Raw genomic sequence first — 13,732 nt, forward strand, 5'->3', positions numbered from 1 at the left:
AAACAAGACTTAGGGCCTCATTCCAACCCTGGCGGTCTATGACCGCCAGGGTGGAGGGACGCGGAAGCACCGCCAACAGGCTGACGGTGCTTCAGAGCCCATTCTGACCGTGGCGGTAAAGCCACGGTCAGAAAAGGGGATCCGGTGGTTTCCAACCGGAATACCCCTGGCTGGGCTGAATCTCCATGGCGGCGCTGCTTGCAGCGCCGCCATGGAGATTCCGACCCCCTTCCCGCCATCCTGTTTCTGGCGGTTTTTACCGCCAGGAACAGGATGGCGGGAACGGGTGTCGTGGGGCCCCTGGGGGCCCCTGCACTGCCCATGCCACTGGCATGGGCAGTGCAGGGGCCCCCTAACAGGGCCCCACAAGGATTTTCACTGTCTGCATTGCAGACAGTGAAAATCGCGACGGGTGCAACTGCACCCGTCGCACCCCTGCAACTCCGCCGGCTCCATTCGGAGCCGGCTTCATTGTTCCAGGGCCTTTCTCGCTGGGCCGGGGGGCGATCTTTTGGCGGTCGCCCGCCGGCCCAGCGGGAAAGTCGAAATGACCCCCGCGGTCTTTCGACGGGGTAACTTTGGCGGGCGGCGTCCACTGCCCGCCAAAGTCAGAATGAGCCCCTTAATGTATTTGTCCTAATATAATATTGTTGAAAAGAGAGACACATGTGATATAGAGGGTTCCAATGCTTCTGCAAAATCCACTGGCCACACGTGATTTACTTATACTAACATTTATGAGAAAAATTAAGAGCATTTTACAGTGTGGGTCTCAAGATCAGAGTTGCCCCTCCTGAAGAGGTGGAGTTAAGAAATGTGTTCTCACAGCCTGTGCCGCCTGTCACCAGTTTCATCGTGAGCTCGTACCCAGTTCCCCACTGAATCCTTTTTAACGCAGTGTGAAAAATCTTACATATTAAATAATTGAGTGTCGCAGCCAACGCTATTACTCCTACATGACTTGCTCTGTGCAGTTATATTGTTATTATATAATTAATAATGACACCGGGGGTCTCAGGAGCACGCACGCCTCCATGAAAACAATGTCACAACGTCTCAGAACTATGCAAATTTCCGCAGGATAACTGCTTTAGAAAAAGAAGTGCGCAGAGCTAAGACAGGCCCTTCTTTATTCTTTCATGGGTTCCTGATCTGACACTGCAAGTAAGAGCGGAACCCCATCTGCACTGCATATAAGGCCTGCCTGCTTTCCTTTTTGTCCCTTTTATCCCATGCCTGTATTATTCACTTTAACTGTATAGATTGCATACATAGACATAACCTCCCCTTTAAACAGACACCAGAATTTGAGGCAGATTAGAGTATTGTGCTTGTAGGTGAACCATGTCACATTTTAATTTTTTTAATTAGTCTCAGTGCCGTCACACTCTGCCAGTTGTGTTCGGGTGGCACAGTATCCCATGCACGGATAGTGCTCTGCCCCACTCATAACGTACGGGGTGACCAACTGTGCGTTTCACGTAATTTGAAGAAGTAGCTGATCAAGCACTGACATAGTTAATCTATTTTATATTCAGTGGATCTTAGAAGTTAAACAAGGCCAAAAACTTGCAACTCCATCCCTTACAGAATACCAGAAAGCAATCCCCTTTTTGCTTTTAAAACACCAGAGGGCAATCCAGTAGAGGAACCGGGAATACCGCTACATTCTACTGTGGTTGACAACAAACTTTTTAAATATTTACAAAAAAAAGATACACTCAAGCTACTGAAAAACAGACCCAACAAACTCTTGGTTTGAGTTAAAAAAAAAAATCTGAGCGTTAATGGTTCTAAAAAGATGCTTTCACCATATGCCTTCAAAGAGCACTATAGGACGTCTATTGCTCTACTCATATCAACCCCTTGGAACACTCTTGCACAAGAAGCCTATGGGTGTACATTGGATGATCACCCCCCTACAAAATTAAGCTGTCATCGTCTTGAAATGTTAACATTACTTGTGTATGTAGTGCTGTCATTCTAGACAAAGGCAGGAAATTGGAGATTGGTATCCTAATCAGTAACTTTCTTGAACAAGGCACCTACTTGAACGTCCTGCTAGCCAAAGGTGCAAAATTCATAGCTGCTAAACTAGGACCTTGGGAGCATATTCTGAATCTTTTCCTTGGAACACTTTGCAGATTTCCATGAATCTCAAAACTCTCCAAACTCCAGTTTGCCAAAGTGCCAGATCAGCTCATAGAAAAACTACCCTTATGCACCCTATATCCCAAACCAGTGTCTACCTCAGAGACTCCAGCAACGGTCTAAACGTTTTTTGGCCTTTGCAAAGTGTGTTTACCCATACATGGGCAACCCACTGCGCAACCAACAGCTGCTTCCACCACTCACTCTTTGGTGCAGTTCAAACTTACCAGAAGGGGTGTCCTAAACACAGGACAAGGAAAAGAGATGGAGCGATGGAAAATGAGAAGTCTTAGACCGGATTACAACACCGGCAAGTCACTATTATAGCATGTGTGTTAGAGGCCGTACGAAATATATTGACAGCATGAATAGTTTCATTTATAGTGCAATTCTCTGGGTTCCCAACGGTTGAAATACCAATAACACTTTTTATGCTCCATTTCTACGATGCACAAATATAATTTTTTTGGGACTATGAGGCACTTTCCAGGCTCCTCTTGTATGTTCCTATTGTACAAATCGCCAAACACAAAGTGAGACTCCACTTCAGCAAACCCCAATTTTTGTGGCAATTATGAGAAAGATAACCCTTCCACACACCGCATCCACGTCACCTTCCCACTTTCGTTCTGCTCCGAATGATAATGATATTCCACCACCAAACGCCTTCTGCTCCACAGCGACACCCACCTTGGGTTTGAAAGCAATGAGTTTCAGAATCATTTCCACTGTGAAGAGACCAGTGAAGAGCATGTTGAGGATGTTCATGGCTTCTTTGAAGGTGCAGCTCTGGCCGTAGTGCTGCAAAGTAGACAAGAAAATTCTGATCTCAGCGCTGAGCCAATAAGTGATTGCTTGCATCTGAGATTGTTACTTTATAGAATTATGTTAAAGCTTTAAAACATTAGACAAGAGACATAGGTCATAATTATTGAAATGTAACAGTAATGTAATCAGAAGGATTACTATACAACCAAAGAAGAGACTAGAATGGCCAAGTTCCTTTAGAAGTGTACACTGCTCTGGAATCGCTGGACCAGTACCGGAGCATGATGGCCCTTTGAAAAGCTATGCATCTCTAACATTTAATTTCAATTTATTTAAATTACTTAACCCGTCTGGTGCTTCGGACAGCAGGGAGCTGTCCAACGCCACAGAGTTTGTGTGTGTCGGGTGTCTCCCGGCTGTCCGACGTACACAGCACTGGAAATCCCTCTGGTGCAGGCACCAGAGGGATTTACCTTACAAAGAAACAGCCTCAGGAGCTAGGGGACAGTTTCCCCATATGCGGTGCGGTTTCTGTGCTTGTCATTTCCCTGAAAACGAAAGTAAAATGAGCCGATCGACTCATTTCACTTTCTCTGCATCGGTGCCCGTGGGGCTACCTCAGACTCCAAGCACCGATCCAGATGGGAAAGGTATCATTGGAAGAGGGCGAACTACCCTTTCCAATGGTACCTTTCCCAAGTGGGGAATTGCCTAGGGAGGGTGATCACCAAGCCGAGATCCACTCCACTAGACACCAGAGAGGGGGAGCTGCCCCTTGGGCAAGGGCTTTGCTCCACCTGTTTTTAAATGGCATAGCTCAGTCTTTCTGTCTGATAATGCGCCCACCCCCCAAAAAAGGGCAGTCTTTATGTCCACCCTTGGGGGGCAGTTGGGGGAAATACACATATGATCTATATATATGAGCCCTTGCTGAATTTAGAATTGTGTCTACGTTTCAGAAATATATAGTTTTTCTAGATCACCTACGGGTTTTATACTAGTTTCTACCACAAACTGGAAGTAGGTTCAGAGCACAAAAAATAGGGAACATAGGTTAATGTCAAAACTGTGGTACAGAATTAGGAAGTTGGTGACTTTAGTACAGCAAACAGTTTGTGGATGCTGTTTTTAGGGGAAAAAACAGGCACTTTCATCTGGAGCACTTTTCCCCTATTTTTTTTTAAACTCAAAAATTTGCTATTGTTTGCCTATTTTTACATTACCACTAACCACAATCCACAAAACCTGGGCACCTTTAGCATCCCCAGGATATTGGGGAAAAAAATAGGACGCACATTTGGCATGGATACCTTATGTGTACAAAAACTTATGGAGGCCTAAGCATGAGCTATCCCAAATAGCCAAACGAGACTAAACAGGGCACTGGGGGCTGGGAGAGGTGCTTAGCAGCAAAAGGGTTAAAGGAACTTCCCAAGCATTTTATAGTGTTGAGTATCCCTCTTGCAGTTTTATTCACCCCAGTGGAGAAGAGTCTTACATTTAAGAAAACAGTGGTTTAGTCCTTAGAGGCATGACCATTCTGATCAAGCATGCATCAACCCACCAGAAGTCTGTCCCTTTGAGTACCCTGAATAACCCTTAAATGACAGCTTGCTAGACCCTTTGAAGGAGAAGGTATTTCTGTCCTGCTATGAAGAGTCACACATGAAGTGCGACCTGTGACAAATTTGAGGGAAGGATGACTGAAGATTGGTAAATAGACCAAATAAATGTCATGTAAAAGGTACAGTGGAAAACACTCTTCATCAAAAGGGTCTGGAATTCCACTAATCTAACAATAATACTAAAAACATGCGAGTGTGTATTTATTCTGAATAAACTTTAGTGGGTAACGTCACTATCCTAGCTGGCCATAATGTTTCTGTTTCATGCTTAATTTGGAACGTATTTTTGGCACTAAGCAAGGGCAACTACAAAACAATCTCATCTTGTATCACTAAATTAGGTATGACATGAGTTTCTTTAATTGGGGTTCACAGTATGAACGAAACACTGAACAGCAGTAAATCAACATGACTTTTTAAATATTTCTAATAATAATCTTTTAGAGTGCTGCTATTTTAATTACGTTGCCCTTGTGGTGGTCTTAAACATGGTCCAGGATGCGCACATATGAACGTCGACTGAAGACAAATCTTTCTTTTCATCTTGGAACTTTGGTTTACTAGGGGATACATCTTCAGTTTTTTTAATTTCTGCAGACTGCATAGGAAAACATTTCTGCGAATATGTGACAGAACAACTAGGTCCTAAACAACTATAGCCTAAACCACTACTGCTAAACAATTAAAAAGTCTCAACAACTAAGTACTGAACAACTACTGTCTAAACAACAATTGTGCCTGATTAACAATTGCCTGAACAACTACTATATATTTATATATTCTAAACAACTAATAAACTATAAAAACCAAAAATAAAATCTTACCTTAAAATTAGTTGTTCAGGTAATTGTTATTCAGGCACAATTGTTGTTTAGACAGTAGTTGTTCAGTACTTAGTTGTAGAGACTTTTTAGTTGTTTAGCAGTAGTGGTTCAGGCAAGTAGCGGTTTAGACCTAGTTGTTCAGGATGTTTCCCCATTTTTGCCACTATTCAATGTCTGTTTTAAAAACTTTGATTCTTTTTTGCAGTATTCTTGATATTTATTTCCAAACTTTAGTTAAGTCAACATGGCTTAGTTTTGTTTTCTCAACATAGAATCTCTCTGGGCACAAAAAAAGAGTATTTTATTTTGAACTCCCTACATTATGCCTATAAATGTTATTGTGTGTGGCCTTCATTCCCGAGTATAATATTCTCAGGATCTTCCAAGAGATATTCGCATTCACTGGAATAAACGACATGCTTCCGATAGAAAAATTTAACTTTAGCCTCCTTCCTGAATGGGTTTATAGTGTGACTTACATCACAGTGACAAGGGAACAAGTGCCACAACTCACCAGCCAGCATAGAAAAGTGTACGCCCGTGCTTTAGTCCTGTTTAGTCTATGCATCTCTAGATGTGCTGTATTCTTAAAATGGAGGCATTGGGTAAGATTGTACAGTTTTCATCTGTGTTTCAGACTGAATAGTCAAAAGCCATGAATTACACTATTGCCATGTGTTAATGAATTGAAATTAATTCTGGCACTTAGTAGCAGTACAGGTAGACTGAATACAGTAACAGTGGTATGCTCTAGTGTAGAAATAGAAGCAACTACAATTGTAACTGGATTTAGCAGCACTTATAATTTAAAAAGAAAAGTTTTTTTTATTCCATAACAAGAGAGAGTTGCAGTAGTTAATGTTAAAAACTTAATTGATGCCTTACAGGAATGTAAAAAATTCGACCACATTTTCCTGGATAAAGTTTGAAAAGATAACCAGTTTGAGTTTATAATGTACTAGATTGCTTCAAAAAGAGTTTTCAATCAAATCTTAAACTACTGGAAATAGTCTGCTCTGAAAGGGACAGTGTCCCTTTTAGTGCAGCTTGCCCTCCATTTAAGTCCAAAGCTGAGAATATTCTGCAAGACAATTCCAACCCAGCACAGGCTTGGCTCTGAAGGACATTTATCAGAAAAACTCATAATTTTTCTGGTACATTACGACAGTATTTGAGAATGGTCATCTTTGTAGTGGTAATTAAAAAGTGAAGGCTAATAGCTGTGAAAGCAGTTCCACGGGAAGGACTCAGGAGTCAGAATATGATATTCCTATCTTGTCCCATGTTGCTGTTAATGCTTTCCCATAATATTCATGAAGTTTCAGAAGTATGACAACTTTTACTGTATACCTGAACAGCGAATCAGCCACCCCGACGGGTTGCTCTGCAGAGGAAAGCTTCTTTGATGGAAAGACACAAAACCACTACCTTTATATCCCAAGTCTTGAAAAGGTATGACCCTCGTCTAGGATGATGACCTGAACACAATACTAATTAGTGTTCTTGGATCTGAAACCCTCATGGTAGATACGCACATATTTCCAACTGCTTTATCTCTTACCTGCATCGCCAGGCAGATGGTGTTCAGCAGGATCAGCACAAACATTAGATACTCGAAGTAGGTTGAGTTCACCACATACCAGACCTTATACTGGTAGGGATTCTTTGGGATGTATCTTCGCAGGGGACGGGCTTTCAGGGCATATTCCACACATTGGCGCTGCAAAGGGAGGACAGAAGGTACTAGGGGTCAGTACTAACAAAAAAGAATTTGAAGCAACAGCTCATGTTCTCTTTCACAGTCCAGAAATCCCAGTGCTAATTTTGTACAGTTTACAAGTCTCAGATATAGATTTCCAACATTTGAGAGATTATGTTATGCAGCATTAGGGGATAACCTGAGATTTCAGGCTTTCCCCACTACAAGGTGGCCTGACTCAGTATTCCTTGTCATCTTAGGCAGATCCCAGACATTGGCGCTTCTGAGACTTACTTGATTTTTGTCAAGTTCACAGTTCTTGTACTCCTGCTCTCCCTGCTCCTGAAATGTGACAATGACAAAACCAACAAAGATGTTCATCATGAAGAAGGCAATGATGATGATGTAGATGATGAAGAAGATGGAGATCTCCACTCGGTGGTTGTAGATGGGACCGATGTCCTCTGTGTGAGAGTCAATTGCCCGGTACAGAAGTCTGGAAAAGAAAAACAGTTGATATTTGAGATCTGTGTCCACTGCTCTGGTATAATTTAACATCTAGAAAACAATGAATTGAAGAGTGTGTTATTTCACGTAGTTGTGATGCAGGTTTGAGTCTATTCTAGGTGCATGACCCCAGTAATGAGCACACTGCCATACCCAATAATTGCAGTGTAGAAGGAAGCTTCTATAAACTTTTTTTGTGGTTTGGGGGTTAAGATCAGCAAAATGGACAAGTAAAAAGTTAACGTGAAATAAGAGCTCCGTATATTCAGTTTTTTATATGTGCAGTTGTCGTCTGCTGTGAATTTCAGCTTTCAAACACAGTAATCCTTTGTTAATGTAGTGTGGTAGAGCACAGTGCTTTGAGATGACACCAGAGTTTAGGCACTACTCGATACGAGAAGCAGGTACTGTGAAAAGGCATGCACTGAGTTATTGTGCTTTTTATGAAGGGCTGCCAGGAATGAAAATGCCTCTAACGCGGTCGAGCACAGAATGTACAGACTCTTAAGGTAAGAGAGGCGCAGTGACCCACATTTGATGCAGGTCGGCGCTACCCCAGCATGGCTGTGGTTTACTTGAACTGACACGAGTCCCACTAAATCCAAAAACTAATAAACTGTAGTGGACCATGTTATTATTGACCGAGTTCACTGCAGGCTTACAAAGTGAAAGGAACATAACTTTCATGGAGCTTTAGGCTCAGCTCAGCATGGGTCACTGCCTAAATTTGAGTTTGCTTTGTATAACCACTGAAAAAAGACTGGCCGTCCAAATACAATAGACAACAATTTCGTCAAAACACAGAATTAAGAAATTAAACGCACGTCTGAGAAGGCTTACAACTGAAGACCTTTCAGGCCCTCCAGGAATCATTTCACCTCCACAAGACCCAATTATACAGATATCTGCAGCTTTGTCACGTGCTGGTGGGGTACCACAGTTACAGGACCTTCCAGAATATAGCATCCTCAAGGCCCAAGTTCTACCAGCGCCGTTGAGGTGGCATCTCATGGCTATATCGATCTCTGGTCATTAACTCACTGGAGTCCTTTAGAGCCCTTCGAGCTAAATGGGTGAGTTGGGTTGGCACTCTAGGCGACAGAGATTGAAGAGATGCAAAGATGACTCCACTGGAGTTGGTTATTTTCTCTCATCTACGCCTGATTCATCTGAAATACTTGTATGTGTGATACTTTACCCCACAGCGACTATGGCTTCCCACCTCCACATGGCCTAGGTGCGGGCAATCCATTAGAAATGTTTTTCACAGAGTGGTCCTGTCTGCATATCACAAGGTATTGGTCCTTAATTTTTACTACACTATCTGGAGTTCGAGAGAGACCAGTTGTATTGTACTGTTGCGCATTTTGGAGGATGGGAGGACTTCAAGGGGGAAGTACTTTGGTTGACATTGGCACTGTGATGGCCAGGCGTGATGTTGCTCGTCATTGGAAGCCCTCCTTACCGCCCACTATTACAGAACGGCGCTCTATGGTGGACTGGTGTGCTAAAGTGGAGGAACCAATCTGCAAAGCCCGTGGTTGCCCTTAAAACATTAGAAAATTTGGGGGTGGTGGTGGGCATATTACAAACTGGTCAGCAAATGACGTTGGCGTTCATTGCTTTTTCTGCCTGCTCTGTAATGGAAGTAATATGGATTGTACTATTTATTACCCTTGTTGCAAAAAATCAGTATACATTTTGATTATAAAAAAATTAATGAAAAGGGCTTCGCAAATCCCATAAAGATCATGCTGTCCGCTTCCATGTGCCAGACGGTAGATGGTCATACAATTTTGCAGCACGAGGGGGAAAAATGTTAACTTCACTCCCCAACCCTTGCGCCCCAAGATGTGCCTAGTGTTGGTTTAGGATGATGGGTAACTAGTACAGATAATCAGAGTGTATTGTGAGTGGTGGAGTGATCAACCCTACTTGGAAAAGGTTGGGCTTATTATTAGTGGCCCCTTGTAGAGCATGTATGTATGTATGTATGTATGTGATTTGGGCAGCACTAACCTAACAATAAGGCGCTGTACACAGTCGGGGCTTTGCAGCGGGCAGTGCAGAAGAAGGTGAGGTAGGACAATGCAATGAGAAGGGACGGGTGCCTCGGTGAGGGTTATAGAGCGATTCTTGACAGAAATTGGTTAGGCCGTATTTGTTGTGAAATCAGTAACTTACAAGAGCAATCTAGGGAGAACCTTGATGCAGGGTTCTTGTTTTTTTGCAAATAGCATAATAAACCTTTTACCCTCCATCAAAATAACACATTATGTGCCGGTTCTGAAAGGTGATTTTTGCTCAAGTGAAGAAGGGGGTTGAACTATCTCCATAATCCAGTGGTTTCAACAGATGGCAGAGTCTTAATCGTTAGCTGGGAGTTTTACTTTTGTGGATGTGGAGGCTGGAAGAGATGGATACAAGTTCTCCATCTCCCTGATATTGTTTTCTCTGCCTGGCAAAAAAGGCCTGTTTTTTAGTCAGTGGCTACCATAAACTTTTAAAGGTGGTCCAGCCCCCGCTGATGGCCACTGGTAAAGAGCACACTCGCTCCCGGATGACACACTCCTATCATGAATATGGCTGTTTAAAGCCATACTTTTAGGGACAGCATTTCCGTGCCGGTCCATAACTAAAGGTCATGACCTACTTTCAGAATCCGAATGACACAGTCAGAGCTTTCCATGCAGTTTAAATTCTGTTGTCACAAGCAAGTTTTAAGAAGTTATTTTCATTAGTGAAATGAGCAGATGTGCCACGGAAGCTGCAGGCTATATCTTGCTGATAAATCTCACATTTTTTTTTTACAGAGGTTCCCTCATCAATCAATTTGCTTTAAAAAGGTTATGACTTGATTATACAATTTTCCATCTGTAGCTATCGCAGTGGCAGTTCGTGGGTGCAGAAGGGGCAGGACGGAGCACGGGGGGGGAGATAAAAATTAAATTAAGAAAAAAAAACACTTAACTCCTCACCGTCGCTCCACTCTGTTCCGCTCCTCCGTCTTCTTGCTGCAGGCATAGGATCACAGCCTACCCTGCGGCCAATCCTGACCCTGCTTAGAGCAGCGTCAGGATTGGCTGGGGGCGCTCCCAGGCAGACTGGGAGCCTGTGCCGGCTCTCTCCAGCCCAGCAACAGTGCGCATGTGTGTTTGTCTGGCCCGAGGCGGCCGGCCAAACACACAAGAGGTTTATTATCATTTTCTTTTAAAGGTTTTGCAGCTGTTGCTGCTGGCGAGAGCGACGCTCCTCCACCCTAATGGAGGAGCCGCCCCTGAGCTATTGTTTTGCTGTTGTATGGCAGTGGCCTGTTAAAAATTATATGTGCAAAAAATAACAGGTGTTATCTGTGCCAAGAGCTTTGGTCAGAAGACAACTCTGCGGTTGTTTCTTTCAGCTACCGTTGCTCTTTTGCGGCTACTTTAGAAATGCTCAGCCTTTGATGACAAGCCTCCTTTTACTAATGGACACATTAGGCCTTTATCATTGGTTTCTCAACCTAGCCAACTCAGGCCTATTGTATGGAAACAGGCTTTCCCACAAAGCAACCTTTTGCATATTGTAATAAAATTAAACATATGTTCAAAATTACAGTTGGCAAATCGATATATACTTTCTTCTAAATGGACCTAACATGGGTTCTCACAATCCAAACATGTACGCCATAGATTTGTCAGAGATTGTAACCAACCCCCAAATCCTCACCTACTACTCTAATCTCTGAGATTCCATGTAAGAAAATCATGTGTGCAGGTGTTTTCATAGTGGCAGGTCTATTGACTTTAATGTATGCTTTTCAAAAACCGGGACATGAGCTAAATTTCCCGAAATCTGCAGGGACAGCAAATCCGGGACACCTGGTCACCCTAGGCATTGCGAGACTCACAATAAGCAAAATTAATAGCGATTTGGGTCGAGGGGGCTAAAGGTTTTACTCTTTCTGACCCTCCTTGCCTTTATTGGTCTGGGTCTGATGGCAGAGCACTAGTTTGTTTTTTACCCATTTTTTCATGTCAGGGAAAACGTCAACATGATCACATCTTGCTAAGAAAGACAAAAGGTGGAGCTCCAGGGGTGGGCACACAGGTTAGCTGGATGTTGTAGGTCTTCAGTGGGTGCGCAGGTGATCACGTCACCCAACACATGGGGCACAGTGAGCACAGAGAGACGTACAGGAATACACTATACCTGCTCATTGGAAGCCTTCAGTAACACTATGGCTAGTAAGCTTCTAGTTTTGCTAAGTGTTTCCAATGACATCAAAGGCAGAAGACAAAGATGTGTTGCGTGCTGATTAAAACACTGCCAGGACCACCCGTAGGAGCAGGCGGAGTTTCGTTTGAAGAGGCATACTATAATGCATACAAAAAGAAACTGATATGGGGCAGGCGCAGAACTGCATCCTCAGCAACCGGTAGTATCAGGAAAGGTGAAGATTGATCGTCTAGTGCTGTCCACCACTGCTTTGTGGGCCACTGGCAGAACTAGATGCACAAAGATCCCCTGTACCGCTAATGGGGGAATTCGCAGGGTTTCAAGCTGGTCACCAAGTACTCGAAGACACTGCAAGTGCACACACATGGCATTATGTGCCATGGTCTGGTCGTTTTAGCAATAGCAAATTTTATTGCAAGTGATGGGGTACATCTATCAGTCAGTAGTATGCGCTTGTTGAAAAAGACGACTGTGTGCCCTACTGCACAGAGGTAGAGAAGATTAGCGGAGGAGGGAATGTTTGTCAGAGGCCTCCTCCCCCAGTGGTGTAGGAAATAGAAAAATTTAGCTCTTTAGCCTGAAAGCACTTGAGTTTTTCTTGATCTCAGCTTTCTCATGAGAGTTTGATGTGGGTAAGGGGCTGGGCGGAGGGTTACTGACCTGCTGGTGGTCTAGGCCTTCTAGGCCTACCCTGGTATTGCTTGCGGATGGATAGACTTCGAAGGGTGTGGCCGGGTTCGGTCAAGAGTAGCCCAGACAGGCTGGTGTTTTCAAAAGTTACTTGCCTTCATTTTTGCAGTCTGTTTACTTGTATGGACAAAACATCAAGAGTGTGGTTGGCTACTTGACTTTGTCGTAAAGGGTTAAAATATGATTTGAAACGCTGTAGGTATGCTCTGCTATATAAAAAACAAGCATATAGAAATCAACTGTGTGTCATTCTATAAGAGCCTTATGACTAACCACCTGAAAATCAGTGAATTAAAGATATGCTGTGGTCTTGTGTGAATACCAAAGGCATTGCCCTTAGTTTTAGTCTCACTTGGACTAGGGGTAAGGGATTATGGGGTATTTAACAACTGGTTTACATGTGCTGTCAGCTCAGACGGACCAAAAACTACTGAAAATGTGTCAAATATGTTGCATTGGTTTGTAAAAGTGAAGTGGTCACTCAACCTGTTGATTACTTTATTAATGTCATAAAATACGTTTTTAATGTGCTAAAGACGTGACCATTTCGTGTTTCCAACAGATGGACTGGGAGAAAGGCTATTGTCTGTTGTGTGAAAAAAATCCTTCAAAATTCAAATGCAATTCAGATTGGCCTAAAAGAAGGATTCCTGCGTGGTGAGGATCTGTTTTTCATTATTTGTGCAAATTTCTCTTACATTTTAGGTACTCTTCTCAAAGCAGCAGTTATCATACGGTGCACACGGTTTGAAAGAAAGACACACATTTCACTGTTCTTTATAAGGTCCATTGCAGCGCCTCCTAGTCCGACACTTCAATAACACCCTGTTGTGGGTAGTGTTTAGAAGGCTTTTGTTTTAATATATCTCTAGTGCGAACAGAGGATCGATTAAAACGGAGAAAATGTCTGGGATGTGCAAAATTAAGAGGCACGTCTTTCATTACAAGAAGTGGGCACATGTCATTGTGTTTTCTGCTGAAACCAACATTATACTTTTTCTAGAAACTGTCTTACTCTTGAATGTTAGAAAGGAGGTGGTAACAGAAGGATGTCTTCTTCCATGAAAGACAAAATCATTAATAGTTGGCGAACAACAATTGGAATGGGATACGCTGGATTAAGTATATTTATTTCTCATCAAATTCTTGTACTGTATTTAGCGTTGGTTTCAATTTTATGTCATTGTACGTTAAAATAGAGATATAAAAATGCTACATAATTAGGCTTTCTATGTCGCATAGTTTAGCTA

The 13,732-nt window shown here is 42.9% G+C and overlaps 1 protein-coding gene across 1 annotated transcript in view; it reads right to left on the bottom strand.

Annotated features, from left to right (window-relative positions):
- CACNA1C (calcium voltage-gated channel subunit alpha1 C) overlaps positions 1-13,732 on the bottom strand; it is a 1,395,795-nt gene that overhangs the window by 255,614 nt on the left and 1,126,449 nt on the right. The window contains exons 28-30 of the mRNA XM_069228081.1: positions 7,362-7,563; positions 6,930-7,088; positions 2,842-2,952 (exon numbers count right to left, since the gene is read on the bottom strand). Coding sequence (XP_069084182.1) covers positions 2,842-2,952; positions 6,930-7,088; positions 7,362-7,563 — 472 coding nt within the window. The remainder of the gene's footprint in view (positions 1-2,841; positions 2,953-6,929; positions 7,089-7,361; positions 7,564-13,732) is intronic.

Source organism: Pleurodeles waltl, chromosome 4_1 (assembly GCF_031143425.1).
Source record: "Pleurodeles waltl isolate 20211129_DDA chromosome 4_1, aPleWal1.hap1.20221129, whole genome shotgun sequence".
In the NCBI taxonomy this organism is placed as follows: Eukaryota; Metazoa; Chordata; class Amphibia; order Caudata; family Salamandridae; genus Pleurodeles; species Pleurodeles waltl.